The sequence below is a fragment of the Aphidius gifuensis genome, linkage group LG6 (assembly GCF_014905175.1).
Source record: "Aphidius gifuensis isolate YNYX2018 linkage group LG6, ASM1490517v1, whole genome shotgun sequence".
Lineage (NCBI taxonomy): Eukaryota > Metazoa > Arthropoda > Insecta > Hymenoptera > Braconidae > Aphidius > Aphidius gifuensis.
The window spans coordinates 13,513,776-13,529,686 of NC_057793.1; the positions used below are offsets into that span (position 1 = coordinate 13,513,776).

General features: G+C 30.8%; 1 protein-coding gene across 1 annotated transcript; it reads right to left on the reverse strand.

Annotated features, from left to right (window-relative positions):
- Positions 1 to 121: 121 nt before the first annotated feature.
- On the reverse strand, positions 122 to 15,796 carry LOC122859550 (cytochrome P450 4g15-like). The gene is made up of 10 exons (XM_044163214.1): positions 15,371 to 15,796; positions 15,241 to 15,279; positions 2,863 to 3,034; positions 2,492 to 2,788; positions 2,095 to 2,396; positions 1,902 to 2,011; positions 1,753 to 1,821; positions 706 to 874; positions 451 to 625; positions 122 to 375 (listed from the first exon to the last, which is right to left on the reverse strand). Exons 1-10 carry the CDS (start codon positions 15,519 to 15,521, stop codon positions 204 to 206), a joined length of 1,656 nt encoding a protein of 551 aa, XP_044019149.1. The 5' UTR covers positions 15,522 to 15,796; the 3' UTR covers positions 122 to 203.
- Between the last annotated feature and the right edge of the window lie 115 nt (positions 15,797 to 15,911).

The following is a 15,911-nucleotide window of genomic DNA, read 5'->3' on the forward strand; positions in this document are numbered from 1 at the left end:
TAATGATTCTATCATATGTATTAAAAACTTATGTTGTTGATTAAATGGAAAAATAGTCAAAATAAGAACTCTTCCGGCCAGACGCAATGGCTAATAATAATCATATTAACAATAATAATAATAGTAATAACAACAATATAAAGTTTTTATTTACGAATTGAATGATTCTTAGTTACGACATTTTCTTATGTTTAAACTGATGTTTAATTACGTGGCTCAATCATGATTGGAAAACCGTCGGCACGTTTTAAAATGATATCCACTTGTAATTGAAAATCTTTTTCCGATAAATTTGATACAATCTTGTAATTTCGCAGGACTGTAGATATTAAAACTTTGAGTTTCAGCATAGCGTATTTTCTTCCGACACAGGATCTGAAATCATAGTTAGTGTTATTCAATTTTCGTCATTATTTCATTTTGAGTATATCAATTATTATTTGACAATACCTGGGGCCAGCGCTGAATGGCACGTAAGCATAATAATGTCTGTTTTGAGTATTTTCTGGTAAAAAACGATCAGGGTCAAAGATTTCCGGGTTTGGATAGTATTCTTCCAAGCGATGAATTTGAAATGGTGGAATGATGACTGTGCTACCTCTTGGTAATGTATAATCACCAGACGCTAAAATTTATTAATGATTCTGTAAAAAACCTAATAAATTCTTCAAAGAATTAAATGACATGTGAGTATGTTAATTTTACCGAGTTTGACGTCTTCATTCAACTGTCTAGCAATCGCTGGTACAGGTGGGAACATTCTCAACGTTTCCATTATAACTCGCTCCAAATATTTCATTTCTAGTGTATCTTGAAATGTGCAGGCACGATCGGAGTCTTCGAAAATTACGTTCAGTTCTTCCATTACTCTGTCCTAAACAAAACATTAACCCGAAATTTTTGTTTTAGAAACCATATTACTTTTAACTGTTCTTCGACGATCTGTGAGGGCTGGTTATACTGAATCTCCGATTCCACGGTTTTTGTACAACGAGAAAAACTATAACATATAAAGCTATTTCAGGGTCACTATAAAATTATCTTTTTTTTCATTTTAAATAGTGACGCTGGCCGATTCTCAACGATTCAGTACAATCTGTAACGATCCATCTGATTGTCCCTTTGAAATTTCCACGTTGTGATGTTTGATAATTTTGAAAAAAGAAACGTGAAGCGCTACATTTTGAATGGGTCAAGGAAAATCAGGATAGATGGGAATCACATAGCAAATTAAGCTCTACTTATGAACTACAGAGTCCAAATTTGAATATCTTGAGAAAAAAAATAGCCTGTCCTGAATATCAGGACTTTTTCCAGACCGAAAGTAAAGGCTTCAATCAAAATAATACTTTTGTCATCAAATTCGTACGTTTTCAGGCCTTTCCCGGGATATACTGTTACATTTTCAAATTTTGGATGAAAATGTATAAGTCTTTAACTTAAGCCCGTGTATTTTAAATTGAAAACATATAGTTTTTAAATGACCTTGAATTTTATTCAAAACTTATTGTGATTATAGAACTCAGAAAATTTTTTTATAAACTTAATTCATGGTCTGCGTTTTATTTGTTTTAAATGTTCAAGTCAGGGCAATTTTATAATATGCGGCCTTGCTACCCGCATGAATGATTTTGAAGCTTTTATTTCTATAAGAAGCCTATGTTTTCCAAACCAAAATTTTTCCGAGTAAACATGCTGAAATGGTAAGTCACAGTCTTCCAACCTTGTACTTATTAACATAATGCGAATTACCTGAATGTGTTTATGAATTCCCAAAACCGCAAGTGTAAAGCTGGAACCAGCAGCTGTTGTATCATGACCCTAAAAAGAGTAAATATTAAATTTTGAAAATATATCAATATTCTAAATAATTAAATTATACAATAAATTCCTTCACAAACCTCGAACATGATAGTATCAACTTCTTCTCTGACTTCTTCTTCCGACAAAATTGATTCATTCCGAGCAAGTTCCAGCATCATATCGAGAAACGCGAGGCGTCTTTTTTCCCCTAAGAGTTCAAGTTTATAGTGAGGATTTAAAAAAAAACTTTTACATAAAGTTAATAAAAAAATAAAATTGATGTTCATTTACCAACATCGTTTTCGTCAATCTCATCGAGATCATCTCTTACATAACGCATATTTGAATTTTTGTTCTCTCTATCAATGTTGACAGTAGAAGTCTCAATATTTTTCCCAGTCGCATAAACTTCAGGAAGTGATAGTTCACCTTTCTCAGCAAGCTCTTGCTGTTTTTGTTTGATAACATTCCGAGTTAAACTATGAATGATTGATAATAATTGTTCTTGCTTTGTTGCAAAGCTAGTGAATTTGAAAAATGGATCAATTCGTAGCATGAAGTTGTACTGTCTCTGATGGATAATGTCACACAACCTGTAATAAAAAATATTATGTAATCATTCAGAATAAATAATAATTACTTGTCACTATATAATAAAAACTTTATCGTTGTTCTGTTGTCAACATACTTCATGACTGCCGTTGCATAGTCAAATCCGGTCTTCTGTCGTTTTCCATTTCGTACACCCATAGCAGTGTCCAATAGAATATCTACAGTTACAGCTGATAGATAATCATGGATGTCAAACTCTTTACCAACTTCTGATCGCAAACGCCTCACAAGATCTATACTGTTTTCATAGAATAGAGGAACGAAAGTCTTTAGAACATTAAGATGAAAAGTAGGTGCAATTATTTTTCTGTGAGTTTTCCATTTTTCACCGGTACTTATCAAAAGACCTTCACCAAGCCATGGCTTAAAAAATCTGCAAAGATGTTTTTACATTAACTATATGAATATAATTCTAATGTTTATCTTTTAAACGTCAAGAAAGAGTACCGATATTCCGGTGACTTATCGATATGAATTTGACTACTGAGAATGATTTCAACGTCTTTGGGATCCATTAGAAAGATTACAAGTTTTGTTCCAAGGAAAGCTCTGATGACTCTTCCAAAATGGACATATTCCATAACAACATTTAAAACATCTCTAGGCTGGACACCATAGGCTGAAAAAAAAAAAAAAAAATTAGCGTGTTCTAAGTACGTATTGGAAGCGAACAAATGTCTCGAGCCAGTGTCCCATGATGAGTGTCAGGTGTTAAACTTTTCATTATAAAATATATATAAACATAATTTAACCTATTGTATTTATATTGTAAAATCACACAAATTTTATATTAAACAAACTATATTAAAATAACGATTGATGAAAATGTACACAGTTAAATTATGAAAACTCAGAGACAAATATTATTTAAATAAAGCCTCGTTGGTACTCGGATAGAATATTCAAGTATTTTGCGAACACACATTTTAAGGTGGTTATTGACCAGTCCAATGTTAATTTTGAAAATGATGAGAATTTTTTATAATTTTACATACAGGTAGCTCTTTTAATTCTGAACACAGTGGTATATTTTTTTTTTTCATGTTGACCGATAAAATTATTCATAATTAACTATTGAAAATATTAATCAACATTGGCTCTTATGGAGATTCCCAGGTAGGAGTTCTCGGGCTTGAACAACTGTGCCAGGCTTGTGCGAGGGTCGTGTATCAAGCCTTGGGAGCACAGGCTTGACACAAGCTTGTGCCCATTGTTTTTCACCGGCCTCACACAGGCCTCAATAGTCCAAGCCTGTGTCAGGCCTGTGTTTTTTGTTTTCCCTGGCCTCACATGAGCCTTGTTAACACACGCTTGACACAAGACCAACCCCGTTGTTTTCAACCGGCCTCACACAGGCCTCAATAGTCCAAGCTGGTGTCAAGCCTGTTTTTTTTGTTTTCCCCGGCCTCACACGAGCCTTGTGTCAAGCCCGTTTTACCAAGCCTCACACGGGACTTGACTTGTGCATACATTCAATTAAAAAAAAAAATTATATTAATTAGATCTATGAATTGTAAATAGAAATTTTAAATAACAATTATTAGGTTTTGACTATCGTGCCAGGCTTTTACAAGGACTGTGAATTGACTCTCGAATAAATTCATTGATATAAAAAATTTTGACTGACTCTTTCATTAATACCCCGGTGGTTGACTTGATAGAGCATTGGAGTTTCACGTGAGTGACCTAGGATCGATCCCCCGTTATGTCGTTTATTTTCGTTCATACAATTATCGTTAATTCAAATTGTATCGCGTAAAAAATAATAATGTCAACTTAATAAATTAATAATAATCGTTTATTTATATTTTTTTATAATTTTTTTTGCAAGCCAGTGTCAAGCCCGATACACTAGTCCGACACCAGCAAATACATCGTGAACATTCCAGACTTGACACAGGCTTGTGTCTCAGGCCTGACACAGGCCCGAGAGCCGGGTAATCAGGCTTGTCCCAGGCTTGTGCCCGTCGTCACTTCCTACCTGGGTTTCAACCTTTTTTTCTAATTGAAAAAATAATGAAAAGCTCTTGTAAAAAATCACACATACGAGAAATCAAGCTTTATATATCGCTTGAATAATTTTCATGTTGATCGGTCAATTGATGAGTAATTATTAGTTGAAAACTCCGATGAAATTAAATTTTAAGTGACAACGTAGGCTCATGGACTGCACTTACAGTTGAGCTTGCCAATGTTAATTTCGGGGTTAAGACACCTATAAACATGAAGGCTCGTTCCTTTGCGTTCGGTCCGAATTCAGTTTTTTCAAGCCTCACGGACGCTTCATGTTTATATGTGTTTGTATGTGTTTGTCTTAAGCCCAAAATTAACATTGGCAAGCTCAATTCAATATTTTATGCGTTGATGCTCTGCGCATTTCACTTTATTACATTTCTCGGTTGACAGCGTTGTCATATTTCGGCTGAGGGTGTGATGTCAGAAGCACCCTGAAATACCCACAATGGTTTGGTGAATAACCTCCTTAACTTGGCTGCCGAACACAGAGTAACATTATTATTTTATTAAAAGGCACGGTAGAGGAAACCTCTTCTTTCATTAATTTTTAATCTTCATTTGAAATATCTTAAGTGAATATCATCAAAAATATATGGGTAAAATTTCATTTTCGGCATATTTTGAAACTTAAAAGTGGAAATTTCACGAACATTTCGTTAAAAATTGAAATTTTCCACTTTTAAGTTTTAAAATATGCCGAAAATGAAATTTTACCAAGATATGTTTTAATTTTGTTTTATTTTTTTGTATTTAAAAATTTAATTTTTTTTTTTTTTTTCAAAATATTTTGAAAAAAAAAAATTTTAAAAAAAAAAAAAAAAGCATATAAACGTCTCGGCCCACTCTAATTTTTAATTAAATATACGTGGACTGAGTATCTTATTTTATGGAAAAAATTTCATGTATTTAAATTGGGGCTTTTTTTATGAAAGAAGAGAATTAACATTAAAACACTCGACTTTACCGGCTAAAATACGTCATAAAATTTCCGAAAAAATTCAGGCTGCATAAAAAGCCAAAAACAATGTATAAAAAAATTTTCAACTCAATCCGAGAGGGTCAGGCAGATGACCAGCTGAAGTGACTCAGAATGCCCCATATTCATGTTTTAATAATTTTACGTGATCAAGCTTTATTAAAAAAAAAAAAAACAAATTTTTTGATAGTATATTTTTTTTTTACATGTCGAATGAATTTTTCAACTTTGCGTTTTTGCTGAAATTTTTATTTTAGTCAAGATGTCTTCCATTATGTTGGTATATATAACAACATTACTTTTGTTACCTCTCCCATCCTTTCTTTATCGCTATAACCTCACTTCTTTGTTATCTTCAAATTTATATAAAGTCCAGATTTCTTTTGTTACGTTAGAAACAACTTTTTGTGATATAAGTGTCACGACGAACCAGTATGTGTCAAAATAACAAATCGGTAATTCTCAGGCTGGATTTATTAAATTTTATATGATCAAAAGAATTTACAAAAAAATGTAATATCGCAACAAAAAAAAAAAAAAAAAAAAAAATTTTGTGAGCCATCTAGACTCGCGGGTTTATTGTGTGTAAACATCTTCGGCGAGTTGTTGTAATTAGAGATGCGCACGAGACGAGACCAGTCTCGGCGATTTCTCGTCTCGTCTCACGAACTCGAGACGAGACCGAGACGATACTAGCATTAGTCCGAGATTTCTCGCGAGAGTCTCGCCGTGTCATCACTAATATCAAATTTGGTTTTCTTAATTTTTTTTTTTTTTTTTTGTGGTGCCTTGTTTAGTATTAAGTTCTTATACATATTGCATCTATATAATAACTATAAACAAACAAAAAATATATAAAATGAATAAAAATTGAATTAAAATCCAGCTTAATTCAAAAAAATAATGGTAAATTATATTTGGATTTAGACGTATGAAATAAATAAAGAACATCTTCATTATATATGTTAAATCAAAGTATACATAAGCATTTTTTATTTAATTATATATTTTCTTTGTTTGTTGTTCAGTACAATCGATACGCAATTTTTGAGTTAAAATAAATGCATGATGTTAATTAATAATTGAAAAAAAACTAATAAAGTACTCATACGTTATAAAAGAGTAAGAAAGAAAAAAAAAAATTTTATATGCATATATTAGAAGAATATATATTTTTAAAAAATGTTGCATTGATAGTAAAAAAAAAAAGTTTACTTTTGTTCACTTTATAATTATACAGCCGAGACTAGACGAGACTCCGATTTTTTTTACTCGAGACGAGACCGAGACGAGACTCTGATTTTTTCAGCCGAGACGATACCGAGACGATACCGAGACGAGACTGTTGTTTTGGTCATTTTTCGAGACCGAGACGAGACTCGATCAAATCTCGTCTCGTCTCGTCTCGTGTGCATCTCTAGTTGTAATTGAACAAAATAATAATAAGTACACATTTGAACAAATTTTTTTCATTCGTTTATGAAAATATTGTTTATTTTTATTTTATTTTTTTCTATTTTCATACAATTATTGTTGTTCAGTAATTTTCAATAGTCAATGATTTTATATATTTGATATATCGATTTTTTTTTCCTAATTTTATAATAACCATTGATAAAACTCATCAAGTAGAAAAAAAAGTTAAAATAAAATTTTTTAATATATTCCGAATATTTTTCGAGTTATCGATATTTTTCTGGTATTGGTGGTAATTTGTTTCGTAATTGATAATATAATAGAGCTAAGGAAAAGATGTAGCTAAGTAAAATATTTTGGCTGGTAAAAATATGTAGGTATTGTTTTTTTGGCTATAATTGAGACTGTGTAAAAAATATAGCTAAGGAAAAGATGTAGCTGAGGGAAAAATTAAGCTGGTAAAATTATGTAGATATTGTGTGTTCAGCTATAATTGAGACTAAGTAAAAGATTAAGCGGCTAAGTAAAAAATGTAGCGAAGTAAAAAATCTAGCCGAGGAAAAGATGTAGCTAAGGGAAAAATTAAGCCGGTAAAATTATGAAGATATTGTGTGTTTGGCTATAATTAAGACTAAGTAAAAGATCAAGCGGCTAAGTAAAAAATGTAGCTGAGTAAAAAATCTAGCTAAGAAAAAGATGTAGCTGAATTGAAAATTAAGCCGATAAAAATATGTTTGGCTATAATTGAGACTAAGGAAAAGATGTAGTTGAGTCAAAAATCTAGCTAAGGAAAAAATGTAGCTGAAGGGAAAATTAAGCTGATAAAAAATATATTTGGCTATAACGGAGACTAAGTAAAAAGTCTAGCGGCTAAGTAAAAAATCTCGTAGCTCAGTTAAAAATCTAGCGATTTAAAAAGAAAAAAAAAAAATCAAATATATCGAAATTTTTATTTTGACTTTTTTTTTTACTCAAAGAGTTTTATCGACTGCCATTATTATATTTGCAAAAAAAAAAATATATATTGAAATTAATAAATTATTATCTAAATTTTTATCGAAACATTTTTTTCTCCTTGACGAGCTTCATTGATTGATATTAATAAATTATAGAATTAATCGTTTTTCAAAATTCTATAACTTTTTCAAATAAATTTTTCCCGTACGAATAGTATTTTTCGTGAAAAAAAAAATGGCCGAATAGATAATGTTTTTTTTATTAGGGGTGATAGAATTTCCTAAGCCACTTCTTTTAAGCCAAATCCGAAGTCTTTACGACAATTAGTTTAAAAGTTATAGACGTTTTTTTTTCTTGGGGGATAAATCCAATACTGTGGCTGAGCCTTTCGGCTCCTAGCCTCCGTAAAAAAAGTTACGCCCTGTTTTTATTATTATATTATTATTACCACATATCGAAATAGCACCTAATTTTTTTTTTTTTTTTTTTTATCTAGAAAATTATTCAACTTTATACTTTAAAATTTTGACATTCTTTTGGATATTTCACGCCTTTTGATTATTAAAGGTATGATGAATGAACAGGTAATTAAAAATTAAGGCTTTTTGGGGACATTAATTGTCAATTTATGTTTTGTTCTTATTTTACTTATTTCGTTTAAAGTAATAATAAATTATATTTGTAATTCGTCTACTTTAAATTGAGCGTGAATACCATAATAGATAATATCGAATACTAATTTTCTTGAATATCAAAATTAAAATGCGTATATACATTATATATGTATGCTTTAAATAAAAGGAAAATAAACAAATTCTGGTATACCATCAATGATAAATAACTAACACATGCGGCTGCATGCATGTAAAAAAAAATCAGGAGTAGGAATAGGCACGGGGTATGCGCAACGTATCCAAAGAAATTACACATTTCAGCTTAGAAATTTATTTTATGTTACAAGGGCAGTGGGAATAATGTGTAAATTTCCAAAGCGTAAGAGGGGTAGTGCGCTTTTTAGAAATTCACACATTATTACCACTGTCCCTAGTAACATAATAGTATATTATGTATCGAGTGCGAACAGTAGGTGATTCACGCACGAGCATGGAGAGATGAACGAAGTACAGGAGAATCTACGAGCTCTCCTCTCCTGTACTGAGTGAAATCTCTTCATGAGAGTGTGGAATCACCTACTTCGCACGAGGTGCATACGCTATTTTTCTTTACAAAAATTAAGAAAAATACCACGCAATAAACGACTATCACAATATATGTGGGGCCCCAAAGCGGGTCCAGGGGTGCAACCCCTGGCTAGGTCCAGGGCGAGGAGCCCTGGCGGGTTCGAAGGGCCGAGCCCTCGTGGGGGGGTCTGGGGGGTGAACCCCCCCAGAATTAAAAAAAAAAAATAATTAATATGATTATAATAAAAATTATTTAAAAAAAAATAAAAACAACAATTTTAATACTGTTGAAAAAAAAAACTGCATTAATACTATCAATCCAATACAAACAGGGCTAAAAAAAAATTTCAAACAATAATTCAAATTCATTATATCAAACTCAATTATGTTTATTTATAAAAATAAATGAATTTCTATTACATAATAATAAACTCAAGGCACAGAGTAATTTTTCAATAATTACTTTTTCTTCTAAACAACTCGTATAAATCTATTAAAATTATTTATCTTTGTTTTTTTTTTTTTTGGCAATAACATTGCGTTTTGACAAGTCAAAACATATTTTTTTAAATCATAAAAAAAAAAAAAAAAACAAAATAATATTTTAATGATGAAAAAAAAAATTATAATTAATAATGCAAAACAAAAAACAAAACTGGAAATTATCTAAATTTTAACCATTATGCTGGTTTTTTAAAAATAAATAAAATAATTCATTTGATTTCTCTGGTAAAAAAGGGCATCAGCTTGTTGACAAATGTCATCTGGTATGTCATTTTCATTGAATGTTTGATTGTCATCTTGATCACTTTCACTCTTTGATTCACTGGATTCAAGTATAATTTTTGGGTATTGGACATTCACGATAAATATCAACACTTTTTTTATTTTTATTAATTAAGTATTAAATAATTTATATATAAGACATTTAGCAACACAACAAAGCAAAACAAAATAAAAAATAACTTGTAAACACACAGAAACGTGAATAGCTTACAAACACATATACTATTCATAGTATTATTAATTTTGTCCGCCCGATGTCGCTACTTTTGGGGCCCTGTATTATCGATATTTTGAGCTTCACACATTATTTTGGAAATTCACACATTATTTTGGAAATTCACACATTGTTTCAGTCCCAAATAATGTGTGTACTTCTTGATCGACACACTAATTCCTACTATACCAGAACCGCCATCTTTATGAACTGAAAACGATGCAGATTGGGGGTATTTTTCTTAATAGTGTAACGAAAAATATGGTTCGTTACATGTACCCAATCAGAGAGCCCGCTCAAAACTCATTTGGAGGGGAAACACTCGCCAAGGCTCGTGCTTGCCCCTCCAAATTCGTTGAGAGCACACTCTCTGAGTGGGCACTTGTAACGAAATATACTATTTTAGTAAGATTTAATACGTGGCTTTTACTGGCTCTTATATCTTTTTTATTATTTGTTGAAAAAAATCGAGAGTAGGTTCATTGGAAAGAGAGGCATCGATATACATAATGAAACTATTTTTTTTTTTTTTTTTCAACTAATAATTAGAACGACATTTGATAAATTAGAACCGACGACGTCACGGACCACTGACTTAAAATACTTGTACCCGGTAAGAGACTCGCTTTTTAAAAGTTGAGGCGAGACTCTACCGAGTCTGTTGATAACAATTATATATATTTTATGTATAAAATTGGGCGAAATCGTGTATATAAATTATATGAAATGTATATATAACGTGTATATATAATAGTTTATATAAAGTTATATCTATTTCTATATAAATTTTATAAATTTTTTTATCAGATCCCCCCCCCCCCGCCTCCCTCTCCTATGATTCGATTTTTTTTTAAAGTTTCTTAAATTCAAAAATAAATCTTTCACTGGGACTCAAACCCGGGCCCTTCTGGTTGGGAGGCAAGTACTTCACCTCGAAGCCACAAATCTTTGCTGTTTTAATCACAATTCTATTATTGACTTTTATTCAAATATATAAAATTTTAATTTTAACATCTCTTCGTTTATATTTTTATGAGAAAGAAAGATAAAATCGGTATTAAAACCGCAAAGTAAAAGAATTGAGAAAAATCATATTCTTATGTATATTTTTATAAGAATCTATTTCAAGAATTATGGCTTTGAGGTGAAGTACTTGCCTCCCAACCAGAAGGGCCCGGGTTTGAACCCCGATGAACGATTTAATTTTGATTTTTTAAAATTAAAGTTTGAGGAAATTCGAAAAAAAAAATTAATTCATGGGAGAGGGAGTGGGGGGGGTAAACATTTTTATAAAATTTATATAAAAATTATATATAATTCTATATAAACTAAAAAAAAAAATTGTTTAACGTGCTATACTTCTTAATTAGGAAGTTTCTTGCACGGTGCCTCTTCTCTTTACACATTTCTAACCGTCAACTCCTACAACTCATTTTTGCGACAGACATGGATGTCGACTTTGTAATGCGTTCAAACTGTACCCGATTCCTATTATAGCCCAGGAAAACCATGAAAAACCTGGGCAGTACAGCCTGCTTGCGCCTACCACTCGATACATGGCGTCGATGGTCGGGATCGAACCCGTGACTCCCTGTCACAAAGCCCGAACCGTTACCGGAGTGCTATATCGTTGGTCCTATTTTATATAAACTATTCTATATAATCGTTATCATGAGACCCGGTAGGGTCTCTCGTTAAAGTTGTTCAAAAACGAGAGACTGCCGGGGATATATGTCTTTTAAGTTCGTGTGTGTGACGTCATTGATTTATAGTCAAGTCCATATCTTTTGATTAAGCAATCGAAAAAAAAAAATAACAACAGTTTGACTATATAAATCGAGGTTCCTCTTTCAAATGAGCCTATTATCGGATTTTCCGGTGCCTTATTTAAAAAGATATAAATATATGATAAACCGGCCCCCCGTTTTTTTGTAAAAAATAAATTTCTGTCGATTTTGTCGATATTTGAAGTTTTTACCAAGTTGGCGTCCTGTATCTGATAAATTCGCCCCAGAATATTGGTTGGTCATCCTGCTCTATCTGATTAGCAGTATGTCATATGGCAGCGAAAGTTTAAAAATGGCGTAGCGATGCTGCGCGCACCATACCTTGTTTTTTATCATTTTCTGTGATTTCTAGGGCCTCTCATTATTATTACTAATCAAAATAATAGTTGTATGAAACGACTCATGTTAAAGATTGTAAGTACATTAGTTAACAAATTAACATTGGCAAGCACAACTGTAGTTGCGTACGCTGGTTATTGCGCAGGATTGTTTTGCCAATATTTTTGAATCTTTGCTGCGATCTGCGATACTGCAAGTCAGTATTAAACGTATGACATTGTCAGACATTATCGTAAAACTATCCAACGCTGAACACTGCCTCAAAATATTGCGGTAAAACGTTTGGATATTGCTTTATATTTTATTGTTGTGACATATCATGAAATTATATTAAGTCTTAGCTGTCTGTCAACCTGATCTTGGAATTGTGAAGAAAACCGCGGCGTTAAAGTTTGTTTGTGTAATAAGGATAAAACGTGATCTTTTTTTATTTCGATTTTATTTTTCAAACACAGGCAGCTTTAATTCTCCTAAATTATTTATCATACAGTAGTACTAAGCTAACGTAAAGAACAACTTTAACGAGTTTGTTTTTTACAAAAATTATATTTTTGATTTTGTATATTATATATAAGTTTTATATAATTTATATAGACGATTTCGCTTAATTTTATATATAAAATATATATAATTGTTATATATAATTATTATATATAATTTTATATATAAATTAGATATTTTTTCCCGTGTGGGATAGCAAATTCGTGACTTGTCAATTACTACAATAAGCTTTAGTGAGCTCGGATATTTTGACTGGCGAAAATAGCCTTGATTCTTTTGCAGTTAAAATGTACATTGAGTTCTTCAAACTTCCATGCAACGCCAACAAATGTGAAATAATTAGTAACAGTTGAAATTCTTCTATGCACATTCAAATGAAAAAAAATATACCGAATTATTGAATTGTTTATTTCGATATTAGGTAAGTGAGCTCCGCGACACATACGTATTGAGTTTGTCTACGAAAAAAAAAAAAAAACGTCGTAGCTTATTAACTAGAGAATGTCAATACTTCATATTACACTGCAAAAAAAAAATTCTATATTTCATAACAAAACTTTTTGAAAATAGAACTTTTGTCCTAGGAAATTTTAAGATTTGAAAGAAAAAAAAAATTTCTTGTTATGAATGGTAAACTTCTTGTTAAAAGACAAAAAAATTCTTGAAACATGACAGATTTAGATCTAAAATGGAACTAATTTGGTTTTGAAAAAAGAAAAATTATTCTTGTAATGGGAAAAAAATTTCTTGAAATCAATGCTAAAAAGGTCTTGAATTTTGACGCATACTTCTTAAAAAAACTTGACAAGTGATTATCATCAAGACATTTCCCATCTACAAGGTTGACCATCCAGATTGACAACGCCTCACAAATTTTTTTGATATTCACGTATAACATCTTCAAAAAATAAACTACGCACACTTACCTCTAATCCTGTTACCCGGTTGGGAATAACAAAATAGAGGACTTTACATAATTGTTCAGTGACTAGTTTAATTTTTGTTTCTATAAATAATTTAATATTTATTTTCTTTGAAGTTCAATTAAGATATTTTCTAAAAACTAAAATTAAACCTAAATTTTTGTGACTGAAAAAACTGCCTTATTTTTTTAATTCATATTTTATGATTCATATCTTTTATTCGTTTTTTTACGGCGTTACCAGCGCTGATTTTGTATGGTAAACGAAAGGGATAAGTCCCATGTTTTTTACCCATGGTGGCCAACCATAAATAAACTTAAATATTGTTCAATATTTATACTCAATATTTATCGACAAAATTTTATATTTTTAATGAGTTTCTTAGCAGTTTTTTGATTATTTAGAGGCAAAGAAAGAATTTATTTTTATTTTCATTTCTTCAAACTACCTAGATGTTTCTATTTCCAACAATTTCAGAAATTTTCGAAGAAAATCGCTTAATAATAAAGGCTTCAAAAATTGTCTCCAGTCACGAAAAACTAAAAAAAAAAACGGTAATAAGATGAAAAAAAAAATAAATAAATGAACATAGTGTAAACACCGATCGATTTCCTGGCAAAAATTTGAAAAGTAACTTAATTAATATATATTAATTAAGAATCAATAAATCTGATAAATTGTAACAAGAAAAATTAATATTTTCAAAGAATCTATAATTTCACAAAAGAATCTCAAACGTCATTGAATAATTGAGAGTCCGGATCCAATAACCAGCCGCATGCTTGAAGCCCAAGAAAACACGACGTTGCTCTGGGTGAAAAATCAAACATGAAAAATTAAAAAATAAAAAAATACATATTTTCTTTCAAATAAATTTTTTTTAATGATAATTAGTTAATGCGTAAAATGGAAATTTTTTTTTTTTTTTTAAATACTTTTTTTTAAATATATAACTTGTGATAACTTTTTAAAAAGTCAATAAATTAACCTGAAAATTTGACTGTAGCTTAATGATGATCCAGTGATGCCATTATTGGAAGAGTTATTTGTTTATATTGTTTAATTTTTTTTATTTATTGTTTCATGTTGACGAAAAAAATCAATTTGTCTAATCTTATTAAGGTTGAAAGTGAATCGCATCGGTGGACGAATAGTTTGGGCCTGAGAGGGTGCGCATCTACATGTGGTTATAAAAAATATTTTCAGTGCCCCTCTGTCCAAAATATACTCACTATACTGGCAGGTTCTTGGTTGTATGTGTGCATGTAGTCTATCTGGATAGACACACACATGCTACCATAGCCAAGAAACATGAGACAGCACGACGAATAAAAGAAAGAGAATGATAAAAAATTTTGATTCTAATAATTGAATATTTTATAAAATCTGAGGTAGAAAATGATCTTTGAGGGCTTAAAAAATCCGTATTGTGAAGAAGTAAAAAGTAAAATGAGGAAGTAAAATGAGAACCCTAAAGTAGGCATATTTCGAAAATGTGACGTCATAAATCGAAAATAAAAGACATAACCCTGTTGGTTTCGTCTTGTATAATTTTTGACGAATTGTAAAAACAACTTTAATAATAATAATAATTTTGGTCGAGCAATGAATCTACATATGTAAAACATTATATTATATTTTCAACTACCTTTAAATGTTAAAGTCACCTAAAATTTCAAAAATAATAATAAGTCAAATACTCCATTTTCAAATGTATGAAAACACTTACCAAGTAAAGCATTGCCGAAAAAAGGAACTGTCTTCGGACCTAAAAATATTATAAACACAATTTTCTATTTTGCTGTTTCTTCCTTAGCACATATTACATTATTATTTCTAGTATTTAATTCGATTCTTACCTGGTAATTTGTTACCCATTCGTACAATTCTCATATTTTCAATGTAGTAGTGAAGTATCCAAAGAGTAACAATGATCAAGACAAGTGGATACAATAGGCTTGAGCTAAAGTACAAAGATGCAGTTGCCGAAGAAATCGATATTGTTTCCATTTTTAGAATTTTCCAATATGACAAAAACCGATACAACAGTAAAATTTGTTAAAATGTTTTTTTCACGTAGTAACAATTTTGTGTTACTATACTACAGATTTGTCTGGTAGGTGATCTTTATATTGTATTTCTGATTTTGAACACCGTTCAATTGCAAGTTTAGCATCGCATTGCTCAGTTTAGTGCTGTGAAGATACTTTTATAACGACGTCGAAAGCGTTCTTTAATTTCGAATGAATTTTATTCATGCTTGACCTTGCCCTCTCTTTTGATATGGACTGCTTATTAAACTATGGAATGGCTTTTGCGAGAAATCAAAATAATTGATCATATTGTGCAATATCTTTTGAATAAAAGAAAGGAAATCTCGACATAAAATTCACATAATCG